At 47.4% G+C, this 20,966-nt stretch overlaps 1 protein-coding gene across 6 annotated transcripts in view; it reads left to right on the top strand.

Moving 5' to 3' along the window:
• The first annotated feature begins 864 nt into the window (after window positions 1-864).
• GALNT15 (polypeptide N-acetylgalactosaminyltransferase 15) overlaps window positions 865-20,966 on the top strand; it is a 43,151-nt gene continuing 23,049 nt past the window's right edge. For 2 of the 6 annotated variants that reach the window (XM_039837055.1, XM_039837054.1), the window contains exons 1-2: window positions 865-2,044; window positions 18,493-18,659. In XM_039837055.1, the coding sequence (XP_039692989.1) occupies window positions 1,515-2,044; window positions 18,493-18,659 (697 nt within the window). In that variant the 5' untranslated portion in view covers window positions 865-1,514. Of the gene's footprint in view, window positions 2,045-15,952; window positions 16,045-16,120; window positions 16,211-18,153; window positions 18,240-18,492; window positions 18,660-20,966 lie in introns of those variants that run through there. The other 4 variants (XM_039837056.1, XM_039837058.1, XM_039837059.1 and 1 more) reach the window with 4 other exon arrangements.

Here is a 20,966-nt window from a genome sequence, read left to right as displayed (position 1 = left end):
CTGAGGAAAAGCCCAAGTCCCTACAGTGTCCTCCATGGTCCTACGTGATCCTCCCCCTACCTCTTATCCTTCTTACTTCTCTCATTCCATTTTCCATCACGTTTCACCTTGCCCACTCCGTTCCAGCCACTCTGCTCTTCCTCAGACAGGCCAGGCACACTCTTGCCTCAAGACCTTGGCATTTGTAATTCTCTCTGCCCAGAATGCTCATCCCCAGAGAGCTGTCTACTCCTTCTCCTTATACAAAATGCTAACTCTTCTGTGAAACTTCCCCTTGTCATTCATTGTCACGTTTCATCCCCAGCCCCTTCCCCTGCCATATTTTTTTCTTAGCTCTTATCACCATCTGTTCCATTGTATACTTTAATGAATTATCTGTCTGCCTCCCGCTAGAGTGTAAGCCCCACGAGGCACAATTTTTGGTCTGTTTTATTCATCGCTGTACTCCCAGTCCCTAGAATAGTTGTGGCACATGGTAAGTGCTCATTCATATTTGTTGGTTGAATGAAGGAAGTTTTACAACTGAAGGTATTCAGATGCTCTGTGGTCAGGAGGGGCTTATAAGAGCATCCCCCAGCTTGCCTCATTTTCAAAAGAACGAGGACAGTGGTCCTCAGGAAAGGAGAGAGAGGCCAACTGAGCTTTGCAGATCGCCTGTGGGAGACTGAGGGTGAAAATAGACAGCTAGCTCCATGCACCTAGGTCACATGGACGGCCAGCCTTTCTGAAATCAGAAGGGAATACGCTCTCCTGCCCCTTTGGGTGGGGCAAGAAGATTCAAATCCAAACTGCTGGCATGTTCCGGTTTGGGTTTGGTCCTAGCAGTGACGACTTTTATTTTCCTCTGGAGCTGTGTTCCTTGGGTTGTGCAAAGCCTGGGAACAGTGAGGGCATTAGGACCAGGAGCGAGGCGCGTGCCTGGCTCGGGCTGTGTCTGGCAGAGGGCTCTCGGCTGAGCGAGTGTAGAGCTATGTGTGAAAGGAAATCAGGCACTGCCTGCCGGCTTCACATCTGTTGATCTGACCTGACTTGAAGCGTCCAAAGGACGACGGCTGTCAGCTTTGCTGGACTGAGGACCCACCAGAGCTCTCTCTCCCGGACATCGCCTAGCAACCTGACCATTCACGGCCGGGGGGAAAATGAAACACATGAGACTAAACACCTGAGCAGAATGGAATAATAATTTTTTCCCAAGGAGAGAAAGGGTGTAAATGGGAGCAAACAATTTAATTTGAAGTCCCCATGAATGGGCTTTCAGGCAATTAAAGAAGTTTATGCAGAGAGAACCTGGGGTGGGACTTGGGTCCTATGTCTTTCTGATTCTAAGTGGCAGTCGGTCTTACACGCGCTATTGGCAAATGTCGGATGGGATAAAAGGACCAGGTTAAGTGACAGGCAAAAAACTTGCAGGTGGAACCAGGGACCTAGGTTCTGCTGCAAGCTTGAAGGAACCTGGAGCAGGAGAAGAAAGCGAACTTGAACATGACCTGTTGCATTTGGCAAGTTCCAACAACATGCTCCTAAGGAAGCGATGCAGGCATGGACCGTGCAGACTGCAATTCCTGCTGCTCTTCCTGATGCTGGGATGTGTGCTGTTGATGGTAGCCATGCTGCACCTGCCCCCACAGGCCCTGCACCCAGCTGGCACAGCCCAGGCCTCCCGGCACAGCCCTGAGGCTGGGTACCGCCTGGACTTTGAGGAATCCCAGGAATGGGTGCTGGAGTCGGAAGATGAGGACCAAGAGTACAGCCCACTGGAGGGCCTGCCGCCCTTTATCTCGCTGCGGGAGGACCAGCTCCTGGTGGCTGTGGCCTCACCCAGGGTCAGAAGGAACCAGAGCCAGGGCAGGAGAGGTGGCAGCTACCGGTTCATAAAGCAGCGGAGCAAGAGACTGGACCAGGAGGCCCCAGAGAGGGACTGGGGAGCCGAGGAGGAAGACCGGGAGGTATCTGAAGAAGATGAGCTGACCCCGCTCAACCTGGAGGTGGCGCTCAGCGCCCGCATCCCCCTGCAGAGGGCGCTGCCCGAGGTACGGCATCCGCTGTAAGTAAGGCCATTTCTTCCCATTTCCCCGGTACTGGGGTGCTGTCAGCAAACTTTCTGCATTCTGCCTCCACTGTCCCTAGGGCCACACTTCTTAAAGTGGGGCTGCTGGACCAGCAGCAGCACCATTACCTGAGAACTTGTTAGAAATGCAGAGTCTCAGACCCTCCCAGACCCACTGAGTCAGAAACCCTGGGTGGGGTCCCAGCCATGACCTGTAACCAACCAGCCCTCCAGGTGAGAACCACTGTCCTAGAGAACAGAAACAAGCGGCTCTTACTTATTCCTTCTCTTCCCCGTCCTGGGTTCTAGTGCTTCTGTGTCTGGATTATTCCGTCAAACAGAGGGGACTTGGAGCAGATGTTCTCCAAGGCACCTTCCAGTTCTAATACTCGGACTCCAGTGTATTCTGATATTATAATTGTTGTTAGTATTTGCTTTTATTTCAGATCGAAATAACAGTTGCAACAAACATTTATGTGGCTCTTGCCATGTGCTTGGCTTTAATCTAAGAACTTTTCATGTATTAACTCACAAAGTCCTTACAACTCTGTTGGATGGGAGTTATTTTATAAGTATGAAAATAAGACACAGAGAGACCAAGTGACTTCCCCACAGTCACACAGCTAGTAGGTGCCAAAGTAGGGATTTGAATCTAGGTAGAAGCTCCAGTCTGCCTGAACCACCACTACACACTACCCTCCTTAGTCCACTAGACGAAGGGGACAATTCTAACACCTAAGAGCTGAAATACTGCACCCATGCAGTCTAACGTGGCAGGGTGGCCCCACCCTCGGGAGCAAGCTAGGAAATGTGATGACGCGCAGGCTGTGCCCAGGGAGGCAGAGGGCTCGTCCTGTGCACACTGGCCCTCCTCCACCATCGCCATGGCCGGCTGCACTGAAGGGGGCCTGGTTACCAGCATCCAGGGGCAATGCAGCTGGTTAGTTTGGGTGATCTAGGTCTCTTCCCTAAAGCCACTGCTCTTCCCAGAGCCCAGAGAGTTTCCTGGGAAACAAGTGTATCCTCCAGCCCTCTGGGTGAGAGGAGCCATGTAGAGCAGCAGTTGGGAGCAGGACCACATACTCCTCAGATCCCTGATGGGGTCCCTCTCAGCCTGGCTACTGAGCCACCACTCACAGGGTCCTGCAAATACAGGACACCACGAGAGTGACACCTCCTTACATTGTGAGCCTGGGTGCCTCGCTCCCCTCCCCCTCGTTCCAACCCTGCTGTTCTGACTTCAGGTCTTGGCTTAGAAAGCTCTTTTCAGGAAACTCCCAGACCCAGCCAGGCCCACCCCCTTGCAGTTTTGTGTTCCCTGGAGTTTTAACTCATAACACTCATTACAAAGAAAGCTAAATAGCCATTGATGTGTTGGTTAGTTCAGTGCCTGCTTCTCTGCCATGCAGTGAGCCCATAGGTCTAGCACACAGTAAAGGAATGGTTGCTGAATGAGTGAATAGAGAGTTTTCAAATTCTTTTCATACAATTTTTTCATTGGCCTAGAGATAGAATGAGTATCCTTATTTTGCCAAAAAAGAAACATTGCTTCAAACAAGAGGTCTCTGGTTACCAAAGGAGTGTGTGTGTGTGTGACTATGTGTGTCTCATTGTGCAAGTGTGCCGTGCACATGCATATCTATGGGTTCATTGTGTATGTGTGTTTGTGCATGTGTTTGTTGTGTTTACGTTGTGTTGTATGCATATTAAATAAATGCTGTGCATATATGTTTTATGTGGTACATGTGTCTAGTGCATTATATTGTGTTTGTGTGCCCAGATGTGTATGTGGTATGATGTGCACAGGTATGAGTTGCATGGTGTGCTGTCATGTGTACACATGTATTATGGTTGTGTCAATGTACATATGTGTTGATATGGACATTGCAATGTGTGTGGTACACATACGTATTGTGTGTTTTGTGTTGTACCTGTGGTGTGATGTGCCCAAGTGTATCATGCATGTGTGTGCATATGTGTTTTGTTTTGCATATGCTTGTATGGTATGTGTGTGCATGTACATATTGTGTTGTGATCGTGTAGCACATGTATGATGTGCTGTGTGTATTATGTGAGTGTGTTTTGCATGTATGTGTTACAAATGTATTGTGTGAGTGGTACATGTGTACATGTGCAAATGTGTGTTATGCATGTGGTATGAAGTGCATAGGTGTGTTGTGTGTGTGGTGCAAGTGTGGGCGAATTTTGTGGCATGTGCGTGATGTGCACATGTGTATGCATGTGTTGTGTGCGTGTGTGTAGTACACATGTGCATTGTGTATATTGTGCATATGGTGTTTTATGCACAGGTACTGTGATATACTACTTGTTTTTTGTGTTTTTGTAGTATATGTGTGCATGTGTATTTGTTGTGAGTGTGTTGCACATATGTATTGTATGCGTGTGTGCGGCATATGTATTATAATTGTGTTGTGTTACACGTGTGTATGTGCAAGTGTGGTGTGTCATGTTTGTGGTGTGAAGTGCATGTGTGTGTGGTGTGAGCATGGGTAGGTACATTTTGCGTTGTGTGTGATTTGCACATACGTATGTGTACATGTGTGCGTGCATCACTTCAGTGGTTGCCTTTTCAGGCCAGAGTAACCAACTCATCTCAGTTTGCCTGAGACTTTCCCGATTTTAGCACTGAAAGCCCTAACAAGTCCCAGGCAAACCGGGACGGTTGGTCTCTCCACCCCGCAGCTTTCCAGGGTTCTTGCAGGACTGCCCTAGCTCCATTGGGAGGTGTGTGGCGCCCTCTGCTGGCTGGAGCCCATCCATGCAACCTGGGCCTTGGTCTCCAGTCTCCCCTTTTCCATCTACACTTCAGAGACTGGGGTCTTCCCTTCTCAGCACCCCTCCAGGATACACAGGGATTCTCTGCAAAGTGAGGCAATACCCCCACCCCAGGGTGACAGGGCTCTCCTCCTGCCACCACTTTAAAACTGGACCAAAATATAACCTATAAAAGAACAGCCACGTATTAACCATCTACAGGTCCAGAACACTAGACGTCCTGCAGCTCTGCCTCCTGCTGCAGCAAGACACACTACCATCTGCTCCAGAGCTTCTTGCAAGTCCATCGTTGATTCCTAACCCAGGCAAGCCCCACTGGCCCCAGTTCCCTCACCGAAACCCCCACCCAGCCCTGGCCTTTGCTTATTTCCCCCGTCTGGTCCGCAAGCCTTTTCTGAGTACCTCTGGGTCATTGCTAGAGGTCGGTTCAAAAAGGGGTCATTGCGAGGTGAGTTACCAATAATGTAAGACCAAAACAAACAAAAAAAGTCAATGTAAAAGATCAAAAAGCTGCCTCTGGAAAGAGAGAGAAAACTATAGCGAACATTTATTAAGCACTTACTATGTGCTAGGGTTTCTGCTAAGTGGTGTGCACTTGTTTTATCTTTATAACAAACCTATAAGATAGGTAATATTATCATCTCCATTTTATGGATGAGAAAACTGAAGCACAGAAAGAGGAAGGGACTGGGGCCAGGTTATCCGACCAGGTGCGCCTGACACCAAAGCCATGCTCTCTTCACTACCATCCTGTACTTTTTGGGTAAGTCACGTGGGCTGGAAGCATTTCAAGTTTTTCCATCCATACAATGGAGAGAACTCACACTGGTCCACAGAGAGACACAGAGGAGGATGTTTATCACAGCGTCCTTGGTGGCACTGAGGAGTTGGGGACCACCTGGGTGTCTCATCACAGGGCACTGGCTGGATGCAGCCCAGAGGTTCTCAGCCAGGAGGGGAAGAAGCGACACCCTTCTCAGCGTACACTACTGATAGAGAGAGACCTTCAAAGTATCACACTGAGTGAAAAAGACACAGAAAAAGGGCTGTAGCACACCATCATTGGGCGAAATGTGTACTCCATGCACACTGACAATCCGTTCTTTATAAGAACAGATGAAACACGATGGAATGGATGTGCTGTGGGGAAGGGAGGGTTCTGGAGGCGGGGGCAGGGATAAAAGTGAATGAATATGCAAATGAAATAAAGAGAAGGACCCATGATGAAGCCGCAGGCTGAGCACTAAGGTTGACTCAGCCCTTCAACGCTGCTGTCAAAAATGGGGTGGAGAGAAACAAGCCTTGCCCATTCATCCTTGTGTGGCATTGACAGCTCTTCTGGGCCCAGCTCTTCTTTGATCATCCTGGCATCCAGTGTAGGGCAGTTGATGTCCAGGAGCAAAGAGGCTCCTAACTGAGAAAGTGCCTCGTAGTCTTTCCTCCAGGCTTGGGCTCTCAAACTAGAGTGTGCTTCAAAACATTTAGAGAGATATAATTTTATTAACCAATGGGCCCCAATAAATTTAATCAAAAAAAAAAAGAAACCACTTAGAGGGTTTGTTAAAAATACAGATTCCTGGCCTCCGCCCCTACAGTTTTAGACTCAGTAGGTCTAGGGTGAAGTCTAAGAATTTGGTTTCTATGAGTTTCTGGGTGATGCTGCTGCTGCTGATCTAGGACACTCTTTATGCCAAACAGGTTGCACAGAGCTGTGCTTCTCAAACTGTAATGTGCATGCAGATCACATGGGCATCTTGTTAAAATGCAGAGTGTAATTTAATAAGCCAGGGGAGCAGCCCAGGATGCTACATTTCTATCTAGCTCCTCGTTGGTACCAGCACTGCTGGTCCACACACCATCACTGGTTCTCAAAGGACATGCATCTCAGATTCCCCTCTAATTGCTTGTTTAAAACGTAGATTTTCAGAGCCCATCACTAGAGACTCTTCATAGTTCTGAGCTGGAGCCAGTGATCTGAATTTTTAAAAGCTGATGCAGGACAGTTTTGGGGAACCACGGGTACAAAAGCTAGTGAAAGTGAATGGAGAGGTAACAGAGTCCGGGAAGGTTCTATGGAGGAAGTGGTACTAGGATTGGAAACTAGGGAAGAGAGGAAACACAGTTCCCCTCATCACCGGGGATTTTATACTCAAGCATAAGTGTCAGCTCAGCTGTAGGTGGCTGTGTGCCACCTGCTTGCATCAACTTATAACTTGATTTACATTTGAGCCCATTTTTCCCTGGTTTATACAGTCACAACTGTGACTAAATCAAAGTCACACGGAACAGTGAATTTGGGGTTGAATCCTGGCACCACTTGTTATTGTGTGACCTTGTATAATCACTCAACTTCTCTGAGGCTCAGTTTCCTCAAGGAGATAACACCCCCGCATAAGGTTATAGATCAAAGGAGACAAAATGTTGATGATTTTTCGCCCAGTATTCAAGTTCGAGCAGAAGTTGCCCTTATCCTATTCTTGGGTATAGGACCTAGGAGTGAGTTGGAAAGATGGCAGAAAGCTGGAACAGGCAGGTGTGGACATCACACCATCGTCCTTTCTCTGATCAGTTCTTTTCTGCCCCTAGGGGGCTGCTAAATTATTATAAACTTGGGGGCACATTGGAATTATCTGAAAAGTCTTAGAAACTACTCATACCTGGATCCTACTTCCAGGGATTCTTATTTCATTGGTCTGGGGCAGGGCCTGGGCCTCCCCAAATGGTTCTAATGTGCGGCCAGGGCTGAGAACCAGGGCTGCCGGGCACCAGGTGGGCGATGGCCTTTCGCAGCCAGTGGTGGGAGATCGGAAGTGGTATCTTCTCCGTTCCTTTCCTCTTGCCCAATCCATCAGTTCCCCCCAGGCAGTGAGCCACCCCAGGATGACTCTCCACCACTTGTTGGCTCAGAGAGCCTGGGGTACAGAGGAGAGAGGAGACAGCTCAATAAATCTGAGTGAGCGGGCTCACCCCTGGGTGTGGAGATGCAGTGAGGGGAAACAGGAATAGGCTGGGGCAGAGACCCGGGGAGAGTCTCAGCTCATCCCTTCCCCCACGGAAGAGAGAGAAAACAACACAGTACGGCCTGTAGGAGTACTGGTTCCAGGGTCTGGCCAGCCAAGTCACCAAGGGAAACCCACAGGTGCCAACCTTTCTGCCCTGGAGCCCAGCGTTGCCACGGCCAGGAGCAATACCTTCCCTGGATCTCATCTCCTCTCGGGATCTGTCACTCCCAACGGGGTTGTGGTGTAGACAGGCTAATCAAGAGGTGAGCACTGATTGGACTCACCAGTCTGAGCAGTGACCAAGGCCTAAGAAGCGACTTGGTGCAATAGTTCCCCCTGATGGGGACAGCCTCCCCTGGAGAGTGGCCACGTGAACCTTCCATGCTCTTCCTTAAGGAGTTTGATCTTCGGGCATATGAAGAGGGTCAGCAGTTGGTAGCAGGTCGTAGAATGGGCGGTAAGAGATCGAGCTCATGATAGCCAGTGAGGTAGTGTGTTGCTTTGTGCTTCGGGCTGGCCTTCCGCTTTGTGGTCAACTTGTACCTTGTCTTTTTTCATTACCAAACATAAATGGTATTACCTACCCCAGTGCCACTCAAATTGTGGTCCTCAGACCTCCAGCATCAGAAATGCAAGCTCTCAAGCCCCACTCAGACCTACTGAATGAAAATCTCTAGTTTAACAAGCTCCCGTGTTAAAGGTGATTAATATACATGTTAAGGTTTGAGAATCATGAATGAGGCCAATGACTCATGGCCCTGGCTGTTCATTAAAATCCATGGGAGAGCTTACAAATCAAAACCCAGGCTCCACCCCAGACCAACCAGTTACATAACCATTCACTGAGACTCGCTCCTGGGTGATTCCAATGTGCAGCCAGCCTAAGAACCACTGATAGGCCCCTTTAGGTGAAAAGGAATAGAGATATGTTATATCAGGTGTCAGGGTTACTGCAAGTCTGCACAGAAGCAAGGAACAAGGACTGCCCAGGGAAGGCTGCAGGAGGTACAAGCCATAGCTCTTCCAGGACTGGGCCTCCCTGATGTCCTTCAGCTGCTGGTGTCATCACCTGGGAGCTCACTCACTAGAGATGCAGAACCTCAGACCCCACTCCACACCTCCTGGATCTGAATCTGCATTTATGGAGACACTGGGGATACCATGCATATTAACATCTGAGAAGCACTGCACTACCTCTTGGCTTCTGCTGCCTCATCTTTGGCTTACCACCCATGCTATGATCTGCTACCAGCCGCTGACCCTCTTTGTATGCCTAAAGATCAAACTCCTTGAGATGGAGCGTGGACGTTTCCCGTGGCCACTATCCAGAGGAGGCCGTCCCCACCAGGGGGAAACCAGGACACTTCTTAGGCCTTGGTCAGTATTCAGACTGGTGATCTAATTCGTGCCTATCTCTGGTCCAGGGCTAGGGGGCCAAGATCAGAGCAAGACCAAGGACGCCCAAAGCCCCCCAGAAGGAGGCTGTGAGACTTCAGAGAACTCTCACAGAGACGGGGACTGCAAATACCTTGCATGCACTGTGGGAAATGAAAGGCTGACAGCCTCACCTTCAAGTGCAGGCTCCAGCCCTTCCCACACTTCTTTCTCATCCATAAGCTCCTCTGTCCATCCCTCTAAGGGATCATCTCCAGGCTGTGGCCCAGCCCTTCTCTCCCTAGGCCTGGCCTGGAAATTGGTTCCCAAGATGATCCACATCAGTTACAGACAAGATGGGCTGACCATTGGGATTTTCTCAAGATGTAGGAAATTCGCTCAATGGTATTACTCTCCTACTTATATTGACAACCAGCCTACACACTCCTTGAGAGCAAGAATGGTGTCTTTCTTCATTCACTGAACATCTGTTTATCTAGCAATTATTAAAGGTGAGAAGGTGAGCAAGACCCGGCCTCAGCCCCAAGGAGCTTGGGGCCTCTGGGGGATGCAAATAAGTAGCTAGGCTGTTACATGGGTGAGCACAGAAAAAAACTGAGATATGGAAGCCCACCTGAGTATGTATGTGTGGGAGGAATATGTTGATCTGGGGAGAGCCCAGGTCAGTAACCCCAAAATAGCTTTAGAAAACCCCGCAGAAACTTTTCTACTCTGGCTTGGCAAGGGGAGGGTGGGGGAGTATTGGTGCTGCAGCCAGGCCATCTGGTGCAATGCTGTGACTCACTCTCTTGGAGTCATCGTCCAAGTGCATTTTCCAAGTTCACAAGGGATCCTGGAGCTGCATAAAGAGAGGGTGCGCATCTGTGTGTAAACACACACCCGGACTCCTCTGATCATGGAGTGTGATGCTACAAAGCTAACATTTCTTGAGCAGCTCTCTTGGGCCAGGATGATCCCTTTTAATCCAGGCAGCATCCCTGGGCTGGAGAAACATATTAGCATCTCGTGCTGGCTAATTAGAGGGTGTAAATGGCGGAGTCAGGATTCAAAGCCAGGTCGATTTGATTCCAAAGCCCTAGATCTTTTCTGTCCCTTGTTGCCACTCAGAAGATGGACAAATGAGGTCAGGGTGGGCTTTTGGACATTTGTGTGTGTATACAAACTGAGATAGTAAAATATTCACCAGGTATCTGGCAGAAGGACAAAGTAGCCCCATTACTTAATAATAAGAACACATGTTTCTTCATGGTTACTCTCCATGAGTACCTGGTCACACAGACACTGCTTCCCAATGTCCCAAAGGCGTGTCTGTGCACTGCCTTGTCGATCTCCTCAGCAAAGCCATGGCCCAGATGGAGCAGGAGGATGCGCCCCCGCCTGGCTGAAAGAATCTGAGATGCAGAGAGGTGGAGGCCCAGGGCGCCTTGTGTCGACCACTTTCCTTTTGCTCTCGTATTGTTTTGCTCTCTTATTTGCCTACCTGATTCCCGCACAGGATTCAAGATACATCATAAAATAGAAAATTGCTGTTAATATAACGTTTACTCAAGATAAGGGGATATATACTTTAGAATATCTTTTCTTCTGTTTCTAGTCCATGCTAAGCCCCTTCTCACCTCCAGGCCTTAGCAGAGCCTGTGACATCTCCCAGGAACACCTTTCGCCACCCACATGCCTTCTCTGGACTGCGTCCTACCCGCCCTTCAGGCCTCGCCCTTCGTCTCATGGCCCCACTCCCTGGGCAACTCCTCGGAGCACTCACTACAGTTGTCAGATAATTATCTGTTTAATAGGATATAAATTCCATGACGTCAGAGACTATCTTAGTTTGGTTTCCCCCAAAGCGGACCCTGAGACAAGGATTTGCTCTGCAGGAGACGCCAGGGAGAACCGAGAGGTGACTGGGCGTGTGGAGCAGAGAGGACAAAATGTCCATGAGTTCCCGGTAATTCAGACACCACAAAACGGCAGCCCACAGGTTGTATCCTGTCACTGACGTTTCTTTGGCCACACAGTTTTTTTTTCAAAAAAAACATTGGGCTAGTGGCCAACATAAAAACTCAAGAGATTTCATATGAACAATTCAGATTTATGGCTTTTCCTGAAAACCAGGAAGATCTGGCAACCCTGGGATGAATCTCCTCCTGGTCACAGTGGCTGCTCCTTTTAGGTGGGCCATGTGGTCTCTAGCTCACTGCAGCCACCACGGGCCAGTGTACACCAGGAACAGTGACCCCTTGGCTGCCTGCCAGCCTCTGTAGACATTTGAGTTTGTGCTCACAAGCAGGGGTTGGCCTAGATGAACTTTAAGGTCCCTTTTAAAGATCACTGTTGGCTGGAACTTAGGGGGCTTTTTTTTAAAGCCTTCCTGTAGCTTCCCTGAATCACTGACCTGAATGTACTCTCCCTGGGTCTGGGCTACCCACCCCTCTTTCTCTACCCTTAAAGCTCTGGAAGGTTGGGTGGGAGGTGGACAGGAAAAGTGGGTATATTTTGAAACAGATGATGGATGGTTAGCACGACCTCCCTCACTCTCCTCGTTCCCCACCCCCCTGCTTGTGAGCGCTCTCTCCTTAGAGACCTGGTGTTCTCATGCTGACATCAGGGTCTAGTGTTCCCAAACACAGGTGAGCTGGGCTTCACAATCTGAACCTTTTCTTACACTCTCACCAGCATCTCCTGAACCTTATGTACTCACATCAGCTAAACAGTTAGTGGATGCTCACTGTTGTAGCCTTTACCCTTTTGAAGGAAATTCATCCGCATTTTAATAAGACAAATTAAAAGCCACAAAAGCTACCTGGGTGAGGAAGGAGTAGGGAGGCCCTTGCTCCTAGTGACTGCCTGAGTGATGGAGAACATCATACCACTCGGCCTGGGTTCTAGGGAGTTGGGCCCTGCAGGGGATCTGTATGAGCTCCCATCACACGCATGGCCCTCTGTGCCTGTGATCCTGAGTGGTGGACAGTGCTGCCATACTCCAGCTACAAGAGGCATCATCACATGATGTTCAATGAGCATGACATCCACGGGAGATGCACAGCACAACAGCGCCAATGATGGTGATGAAGATTAAATGAGACAGCATATGGGAAACTTCTACGAATGTCAGGGATCATTATTCTGAGAACATCTGGCTGGTCCTCCCCTGTACTGAGGGATAACACCAGAAGCCAGCCAGCACACAACATTAACCTGAGTGATAGTGACAGTTTCCGTTCATAAAAAGTTTGCTATGCACAACGCCCCCACACATATCTCTTTGCTTATGTGATCTACACATGGCCCTCTAAAGTAACCCTACTTGTTATCCTCATTTTGTAGATGAAGAAATTGAGGCCTAGAGAGGTCTCAAAGCACATGGGAGGCTTGCAAAAATAATAATAATAATAATAATAATAATAATAATTATCATTTATTGAACTCTTACTATGAATAAGGCCCTGGGCTAAATACTTTATATGTATTCACTCATTTGATTCTTCCAATAACCTGTTTTACTGAGTTTAACTAAAACTGAATTTAAGTAAGTGCATGCTCAAAAAGGACTTATTGGAATTGAAAAGATGGCTGAAAATAAGAACTGGATTTTTATAACTGGAAATTTTAGAACTGGAAATTTATAACTGGATCTGTGAATCTGGAAATTGTTGAAAGGAAGGATGGTTATCAGATAGTTATGTCGCTTGCCCAAGTCACATAAGGACAGATCCAGGATTCCGAACTCAATGCCAAGGCTTGATCTCTAGCCACTTGACATACAGTCTCTTCCCAAGATGCTCTAAGTTGACACAGTTTCTGAACAAGGTGGGTGGAGTTACAGTTTGGCTGCTCTCAGGGTTATTACATGTCATACCCTCCTCCACTCTGTGCTACTACTACTCGGGCTATTGGCATAGGGAGGGCTCATCCTATTCGCCCATCCTCACAAGGCTCGGTGCTGCCCATCATTCCCTGGCATGATGACCACGGACCCTCACAAGCCCATGCATATATCTGGTACCCCCACTGGTGTCTGGGGCTACACAGCTTGCACCATCCATAGGCCCCCTCCTCTCGGTCACTCTACCTACCAGAAACAATCAAATCCTCAATGTCTCCTCTGGAAAACATCTAACAGGCCTGAGACACAAGTATTGCCAAACTTGTGTTTATAATAATTAGCACTGCATTCCAGAGTCATGTCAAGGGTACTGGGCTTTCTCACAAACCACAGGATTCACTCAGAGCCCAAGCTTATTCTCCCCTGAAACACCAGATTATTTCCATGGTTATTTTCAGCTCTCATCTCCCGGCAGTTTTGCAGTTGTCTGAAGAGATGCCCCAAAGCTGTCTGTTTGTCTTGAAGGCTCTGTGAGCTTCTACCCATGGAGCAAGTGATGACAGGTCCTTTCCAAGCTGATGCCAGGACACCTACATCCACAGCTCATGGAGGCAGCTCCTTTAGCCTTGTAATAGCTTCCAAAAACCCACTTGGCCTTTCAAAGTACTTAGCAATCTATTAAGTTTATTGCATTCACACAGCTTGCCCATTTATCTGTTAGCCATCCTCTCACTGTAAAGAGAGTACACAGTTCTAGCTGTACATAAAACCCAGAAAATCCTGGAATAAGACAGATGGAGGGAGAGGAGGGGAGTCATGAAATTCTCTTTAAAGCTCCTGCCCCTCTGGCTTTTCCCTTCCTCCTCTCCTACCTGAAGAGGGCCCCAAAGAGCCGGGAACACAGAATTTCATGGCTGGAAGAGCCTTTGGGATCCACCTTGCAGTATCGGTATATCTTCTAATAATGGAGCAAATACTCACACAGCATTTACAGCCACTGCTCTTAGTGCTCTGTGAAGCCATTTAATCAATACAGCAGCTCTTCAAAGTGGATGCTGTTATTACCATCCCGAGGAAACCAAGGCACCCAGAAGCTAAGCGACTTGCCCAGGGTCATTTACACTGCCAGGAAGTGTAGAATTCTCAGGCTAGATGCCTCTGCAGAAACCATTCCCTGAGGCCACAGAGAGGAAGTCAGTTGCCCTGGGTCACTGGCTATTTCACAGAACAGGAAGCTCTCCAGCCTCCTAATTTTGAGGAATGTGTGAGGAGTGTGGTCTTAAAGAGCTAGAGTTTCAACAAGAATCTCTTTCTTTGATGGAGTCCCTACTATGTGCCAGCACTATGCTAAGCACGTCTTCCTTATGAAAGCTTTAAAGTTATGTGCTGTGGGCATTCCAATTTGCAGAATTGGAAAACCAAACTTCCAAAAGGTGTCTCATTGCTATAACATAGGGCAGTTGTTTAAAGACAGTTACATTTTACAAAGATGACACATGTGCTAATTACATCTTCTCTTTCTCCAAAAATGCTATAAAATAGCCACTGCCTATTGAATTCCTATCGTTATTCTTAGATTCTCACAACAGGCCAAAAAGATAAATATTATCATCCTTATCTTTCAGATGAAGAAACTCAAGTTTACAAATATTGAGTATGCTATCCAAGGAAACATAGGAAGCAGCAGGGTGAATACTCAAGTCTAAACATGTCTGATTCCAAAGTCTAAGCTTTTCTGATTACCTTACTAATGTAAGGAGGAGGCAAGAGAATTAAAAATGATAATCAAGCCACAATCAGAGACTACAATATGCAGATCAGCCCTGCAGCTAGGCCAGGAGGACACCTTCAGAACAAAGGCAGAGTTCTGCTGGGGTTAACAGCCCATTTCCCACACCTGTGAAAGGGAAACAGGAACTTTGCAAGAGTCATTCCCTATGGTAAAATCATGGGGAACCTATGGATTAAAGGCTAGAAACCGCCAGCAGGCTTTTCACTCTACATATTCTTACCCTTTCACGCTACATACCCTTTCCCATCCTCACTGTCGGTCCATATCAAAGGAAATGGAACTCACAGGAACTAAAGAATGATATGTAAACTGAATTCCCTGAACACTCAGCCCCTCTCTGCTCACTATCTTTCCAAGCCTCTCTTGGTCCCTCTGAGAGGAGACCACACTCTGTGGAGTGTTACCGCTTTTCTAATAAACTTTCCTTTTGACCTTAACTTTGGTGTATGTGTCGAACTCTTTTTCACTCTCTGCCAAAAGACCTTCTTCTTCTCTTGGTACAGGGCTTGGTCTCTCTGTCACTTGGGAAATTTGCCAGTCCTGTATCATTACCACAAGGACACACATGCACTATATACTTGTGTTGTTTCTGGTCATCGTATTTTATGGATTGGGCTAAAAAAAAAAAAAAGAGCTGGTCCCTTGGGAGGAAGGCATGGCCTTGTTCTGCCCTGAGGTAATGGACTTTGTTTCCTATAAAACAGCACCCACAAGAATTTCATATGCAGGTCTCTCTGTCCCCAAATTCCTCTCCTGTCTGAGTTGGAAAACAGTCAGCCTCCTGGCAATTGTCCAAGTATTGTTTTACGTTTTTTTCTACCCACTGAGTTCATTGAGACGAAATACCTTTTCATAGCCCCCCACCCCCACAAGGCCCCAGTCCTAGGACCTCTGGATTTGCCTGCAACCGCAACCACCGTGGTCATAGAAAGGACACAAAAGAAGTTTCGAACCTGTTTGTGAGCAAGTCTAGAACAATTCTGAGGGCAGAGTGGAAATTCTCAAAATCTGGTGGATTTGGAGGAGGAAAGCCTCCCTCCCCCTCCCAAGCATGGGGAGAGAGAAGGGGGAGTACCGGGTATGGGGGAGGCTGGAGAGGGTAAAAGAACTTGGCAGAGACTGCAGGGTGCACTGGGGGACTCGGTTATATTCTTAAAACCTTACAGAGAACTGATTCTGTTACCTGAAAGTGAGTATTCTCCCTCGGTGCATTGTCCAGATTCTTGATGTCTTGAACAAAGATCTGAGCAAGAAGACACCGAAATACAGTAGAAAAGGAAAGCTTTATTAAAAGGGAAAGTACACTACCAGATGTGGAAGCGGCCTGAGCAAGAGAAGCTGGCTCAAAAGGCCTGGTAACAAAGACTTCAGGGTTTTCATCTCTTTTTTGCTGTGGGTGGTTACTTTTCTTAGAGGGGTGGGCTTCCTTGATTGACAACTAAGATTGACAGGACTCAGTGATTCATCATTTGCTTTCTGTGCATGTTTGTTCCCAGAATTCAGTATGTTATAATGATATTAATGAACTTCTGTGCATATGCATCATATTATAATGATGGTATAATGAGGCTCAGGTGAGTTGAAGGTCGTTGGGGTCTTCACTGTGAAGGTGCGAGTGACTGGCTTAAATTGGTACCTAATTCTCTGCCTACTTGTTTCTTTGTATGAGTTTTAAAAAAATGCCTTCTGGCTTGCCTAATTGTGGGCAGATTAGGGCAGACCTCTTCTAGGATAGGATGACCTCAGTGTTTTTACAGGTAGACCCGAAACCCTCTAACTAACTTTCCTGCCTAACTCTTTTCTAAGAGCCATGAATCCCCCTATTATTAGTATGGACGTCGAGGGATGGGAGGTCTCTTCTTCCGTATCTGCTTCCTGCTGAGAAGAGCCATTGTCCCTGCCTATTGGGATTTCATGGAACTCTTTCCCTTTCTGCCTCAGTCAAGGTGGGGTCTTGGGTTTCCTGCTGAAATGCTGCCTCAGTCCCTAGACAAGGAAAAGAAGATATACGCTTGTTATTTAAATTATATATCTATTAATTTCTATTATTGATTTGCCTACTAAGTGAGTTAATGTATTTCTTAAAGAGAAAAAAGACTTTTGGCCTAAAGTCCCCTCCCCTCTCAGACTCTAAGGGCCCTGTCTGGCCTATTGCCATTTCTGCTAACAATGGGCCGATGACCTTTATCAATAGCCAGAAGATCTGAGTCACCAGTTTCAGGGCAATTATCGGGACTTGAGGGAGAGAGACTTTTTCCCAAAAAAGGAGGGAAGAAAACTTAACTAGGTTTACTAAAAAGATGAAGAATTCTGCAAGAGATGTCCCTTATCATTTCCTGCTTAAAGATTAAGAATTTTACAAGTGATGTCCCATATCAATTCCACTTTGGACATGTTATTTGAACAGCCCCGAAATAAGACTGTAAAAGTTCATATAAAGTTCATTATTTTATTTGTCTTTGAAACACTTCTAAGGACACTCATCCATCTAGGGACTTCTTTCTGAAGTCCATATGAATTTCCCTTAAAAATTACTGCTAGATATAAAAACTGGTGAAATCCAAATAAGGTCGGTATTTGAGCTGATAGTGTTGAACTGTGTCACATTCCTGGTTTTGAGCATTGCGGAGGGTTACGTAAGATGTTATCGCTGGGTGAAGCTGGGCAAAGATAACACAGGAACTCTCTGTTCTATTTTTTGCAACTTCTTGTGAGTCTTAAACTACTGCAAAATAAAAAGTTATAAATTATTTTTAAAAAAGATACTAGAAAGAACATTGCCCCTTTCCTTAAAAAGTAGCCCCCTGATAGAGATCACGCCATGCACCCCTGTGTACCTGGCCATGAACTCACAAAGTAGAAAGGTCATGACAGCTTTGAAGGAAAACATCCAGCTCTGCCACTTACCAGTAATGTGGCCTTCAATGAGTCTTGTCACCTTCTCAGCCTCAGTTTCCACATCTGTAAAATGGGGTAATATAACCCAATCCATAGGCTCATTATAGAATGAACACTCAGTAATGTGTATATAGGGCCTAGCACAGGGTCTGGCATGTTGCTGGCATTCACACATGTTTAATCCTTGTCCCTTCTTCAAAAATAATAATAATAATAATAATAATAAACATTTATTAAGTGCCAAGTGCTGTATTAGGTTGTAGGAACACAAAAACAAAGAAAATAGAGTCCCTGCCTTTAAACGGATGATGAAAGTGTTCATACACCACTTGCTTCGTACACCATCCTATTTAGGCCTCACACCAACCAGCTCCATGAGATTGGTAATACCGTCATTCATTCACGTTTTACAGGCTAGGACCATCATCTGCTGAGAATGATGGCAACGCCTCTCACCTGCTATGAGAGAGGCATGGATTAAACACTGTAAAGAAGGTGTTGGGATCTGAGGATCTGGGAGGCAGTACTGTGCAGCATTACTGTGTGTGTGTATGTGGGGGCGGGGGGGGAATGGCTCTCTTTATGTGGAAATTTTAAGAAAACCCAGGGAGAGCCATTGAGTTGGGAAAGAGACGTGTGGTTGGAGCAGCCCCAACCAGGGCCTGGGAGTGAGTTCAAGGATGTTGAACACTTCTTTCAATCATTCTTCCCCACGGCTCCCTGGTTTTCATCCCTGCAGATGTCTACAGCAGCACCCTGAGGACAGCCTGCCCACAGCCAGCATCATCCTCTGTTTCCATGACGAGCCCTGGTCCACCCTCCTGAGAACCGTACACAGCATCCTTGACACAGCGCCCAGGGCTTTCCTAAAGGAGATCATCCTCGTGGACGACCTCAGCCAGCAAGGTGGCTATGGGCTTCCCCCAGGCTCCCTCGGGCGGGAAGGAATCTTGGGGGAAGGGGGTGGTTCCTACGTAAACACTGGAGTTTGGAAACTGCTTAGAAAAGTTTCCCAGAAGCAGACCTTCAGGTGAGACTTCAGGTGCAGGTAACTCATTACTGAAGGGCCCCCAGGAAACTAATGCGGAGGTAGGGGAAGAGGAGAGAGAAGGTGAACAGACATACAAGGCAAGGGTTGCTCCAGCTCGGTCCCATGCGGCAGGGGAGTCTTCCCTGGGTCCCAACCTCTACACAGACCAATAAACTTCCACCCAAGACACTCAAGAATCACAAGGGGTGGCCATTTTGTGAGTGCTCCCTGCTTCCTAGACACTGGGCCAAGCACCATACAAGTATTAATGATTAAATTGTTCTCATTTAGTCCAATGCACTCACTTCCCAGATGAGGAAATGGGGGGCCCAGAGAGGAGAATTGACCAGAGCTGAGTCACACCAAGTGCAGCAGAGTTCCACTGACAGGAAACTCACTGCTGGGGACCAGCCCCTTGCGTGGCTGGGTACCTGGGAGAAGATGAGGCAGAGCAAACCCCAGCCTGACTTCTAGGTCAGTGTTTCTCAAACTTAAATATGTATCAGAATCACCTGCAGGCTTGTTAAACACTGATTGTTGGGCCCACCCTCACAGTTTCGTGATCTGGTATCAGGCTCAAGAACGGACTTTTCTAACAAGCTCACAGGTGATGCTGATGCTGCTGGTCCATGGGCCGCACTGCTCTCGTCTTTGGCTCGGGCCTGAGGACAATACACTTTTGTCTCAAATTGTCTACAGAAGCCCTTCCTGGCTTCATGGGGAGACAGATTGCTCTGAGTGAAGCTGAGTGTTTGTGAGGTCTGCCAAGCACTTTTCTAAAGGGAATGACAGAGGACAGGATAGATGCTTCTGTTAGCTCTTTCTAAGGTCCTCATGTTGAGGATTTGTCCAGCCTGGACATGGCAGTGAGTCAGACTAGCCAGAGGCCTCAGGAGTACACACGGTTACTGAGGTGCATCTGGCTGTCTATTAGACAAATGAGCAGGTCCTGGGCTGGGCTGGGTCAGCTGGCCAAGGTACCCAGAGACTCCAAACCCTTGACTGGGGTTTGGAGTCCTCCCAATAGCACACTTATGGTCCCTCCCCCATCAGCTGATGAACTGTGTTATGTCAGTGTCCCTTCGGGAGACTTCCCATCTCTTTTCATGCGCAGAGGCAAAGGAGCAGGGCCCCAGGGGTGTGGGCCACTCCAATGTCCTCAGCCCCTCTGCTTTCCACTTAGCTGTACTGGAGGCTGGTCTTTGGTCTCATAATCACAATGAGGCTGCTATACCTCTTGGCGTCACATCCCCCATTCCATGCAGGAAAAGGGTAAAAAGCAGATAGGCAGAAGCCAGACAAGTTTGTCCTTTTAGAAAAATATCAGTAAAACGATAGTTTTCCGCAATCCTCTTACTCAATGTATTTCTATCAGAGTTGGATCAAAAGGTACTGCTAGCAGCAAGGGAGTCTGGGTAGGTTAGTGCCCTGAAAAAATAAAGTTTCCATTAGCGAGGTGGAAGGGGAGAATAAATATCGAGAAAAACAACTAACAATAATCAATACAGTGGAGTCGCCAAGAGGCTGATTCTCAGAGTCCAAGTTCAGAAATTTTAACAGCTTCACTAACAGAAATCCTTCTCTAGGGAATGGAGCTGGAGCTCAAAAGCTTTCCAGAAAAACAATTACAAAGTAATAAATCAGCACAACATTTTTACCACTGAGAAATGCAACAGCCAAGTGACTGGGATCCTTACATCCATTGCTTAGAACAGTTTCCTGGCAGAAAAATATTCCTGGGGAACTACATGCTGCTCAGAAGGCAGCTCCCTAGGGAGTCTAGTTGGGCCTTTGGGCAAGGCTGCCTGAGCCTTCTGCCTCCCTGGAGACCCAGCTAACAAAGCCGCCAGGCTCCAGGCTGGGGAACCAGGGAAAGTCGTGCTCTTTGGCTCAGTTCTGTTCAACACACATCCACTGAGTGCCCACTGTGGGCTGCCCCTGAGCAGAAGAGATGCATGAGGTATAAACCTTGTCCTCAAGGAGGTCTTGGGCCAGTGGACTGTTGGCTCCCCACTTCCAAGACTTCATGAAGGACACTACTTCTCTGTGAATGATCAAATTATTCTTTCCACCCCCACTGGCTTGTTCTTGTTGGCATACTGAAACAATAATACCACAATAATATATCACTTGCACACACACCACATATACACACAGTTACACACACACACAGAATTACTTGC

This window comes from Pteropus medius, unplaced genomic scaffold, assembly GCF_902729225.1.
Source record: "Pteropus medius unplaced genomic scaffold, Ma_sr-lr_union100, whole genome shotgun sequence".
Lineage (NCBI taxonomy): Eukaryota > Metazoa > Chordata > Mammalia > Chiroptera > Pteropodidae > Pteropus > Pteropus medius.
The sequence above is the reverse complement of the archived record's forward strand: the minus strand, read 5'-3'. Positions and strand labels throughout refer to the sequence as shown.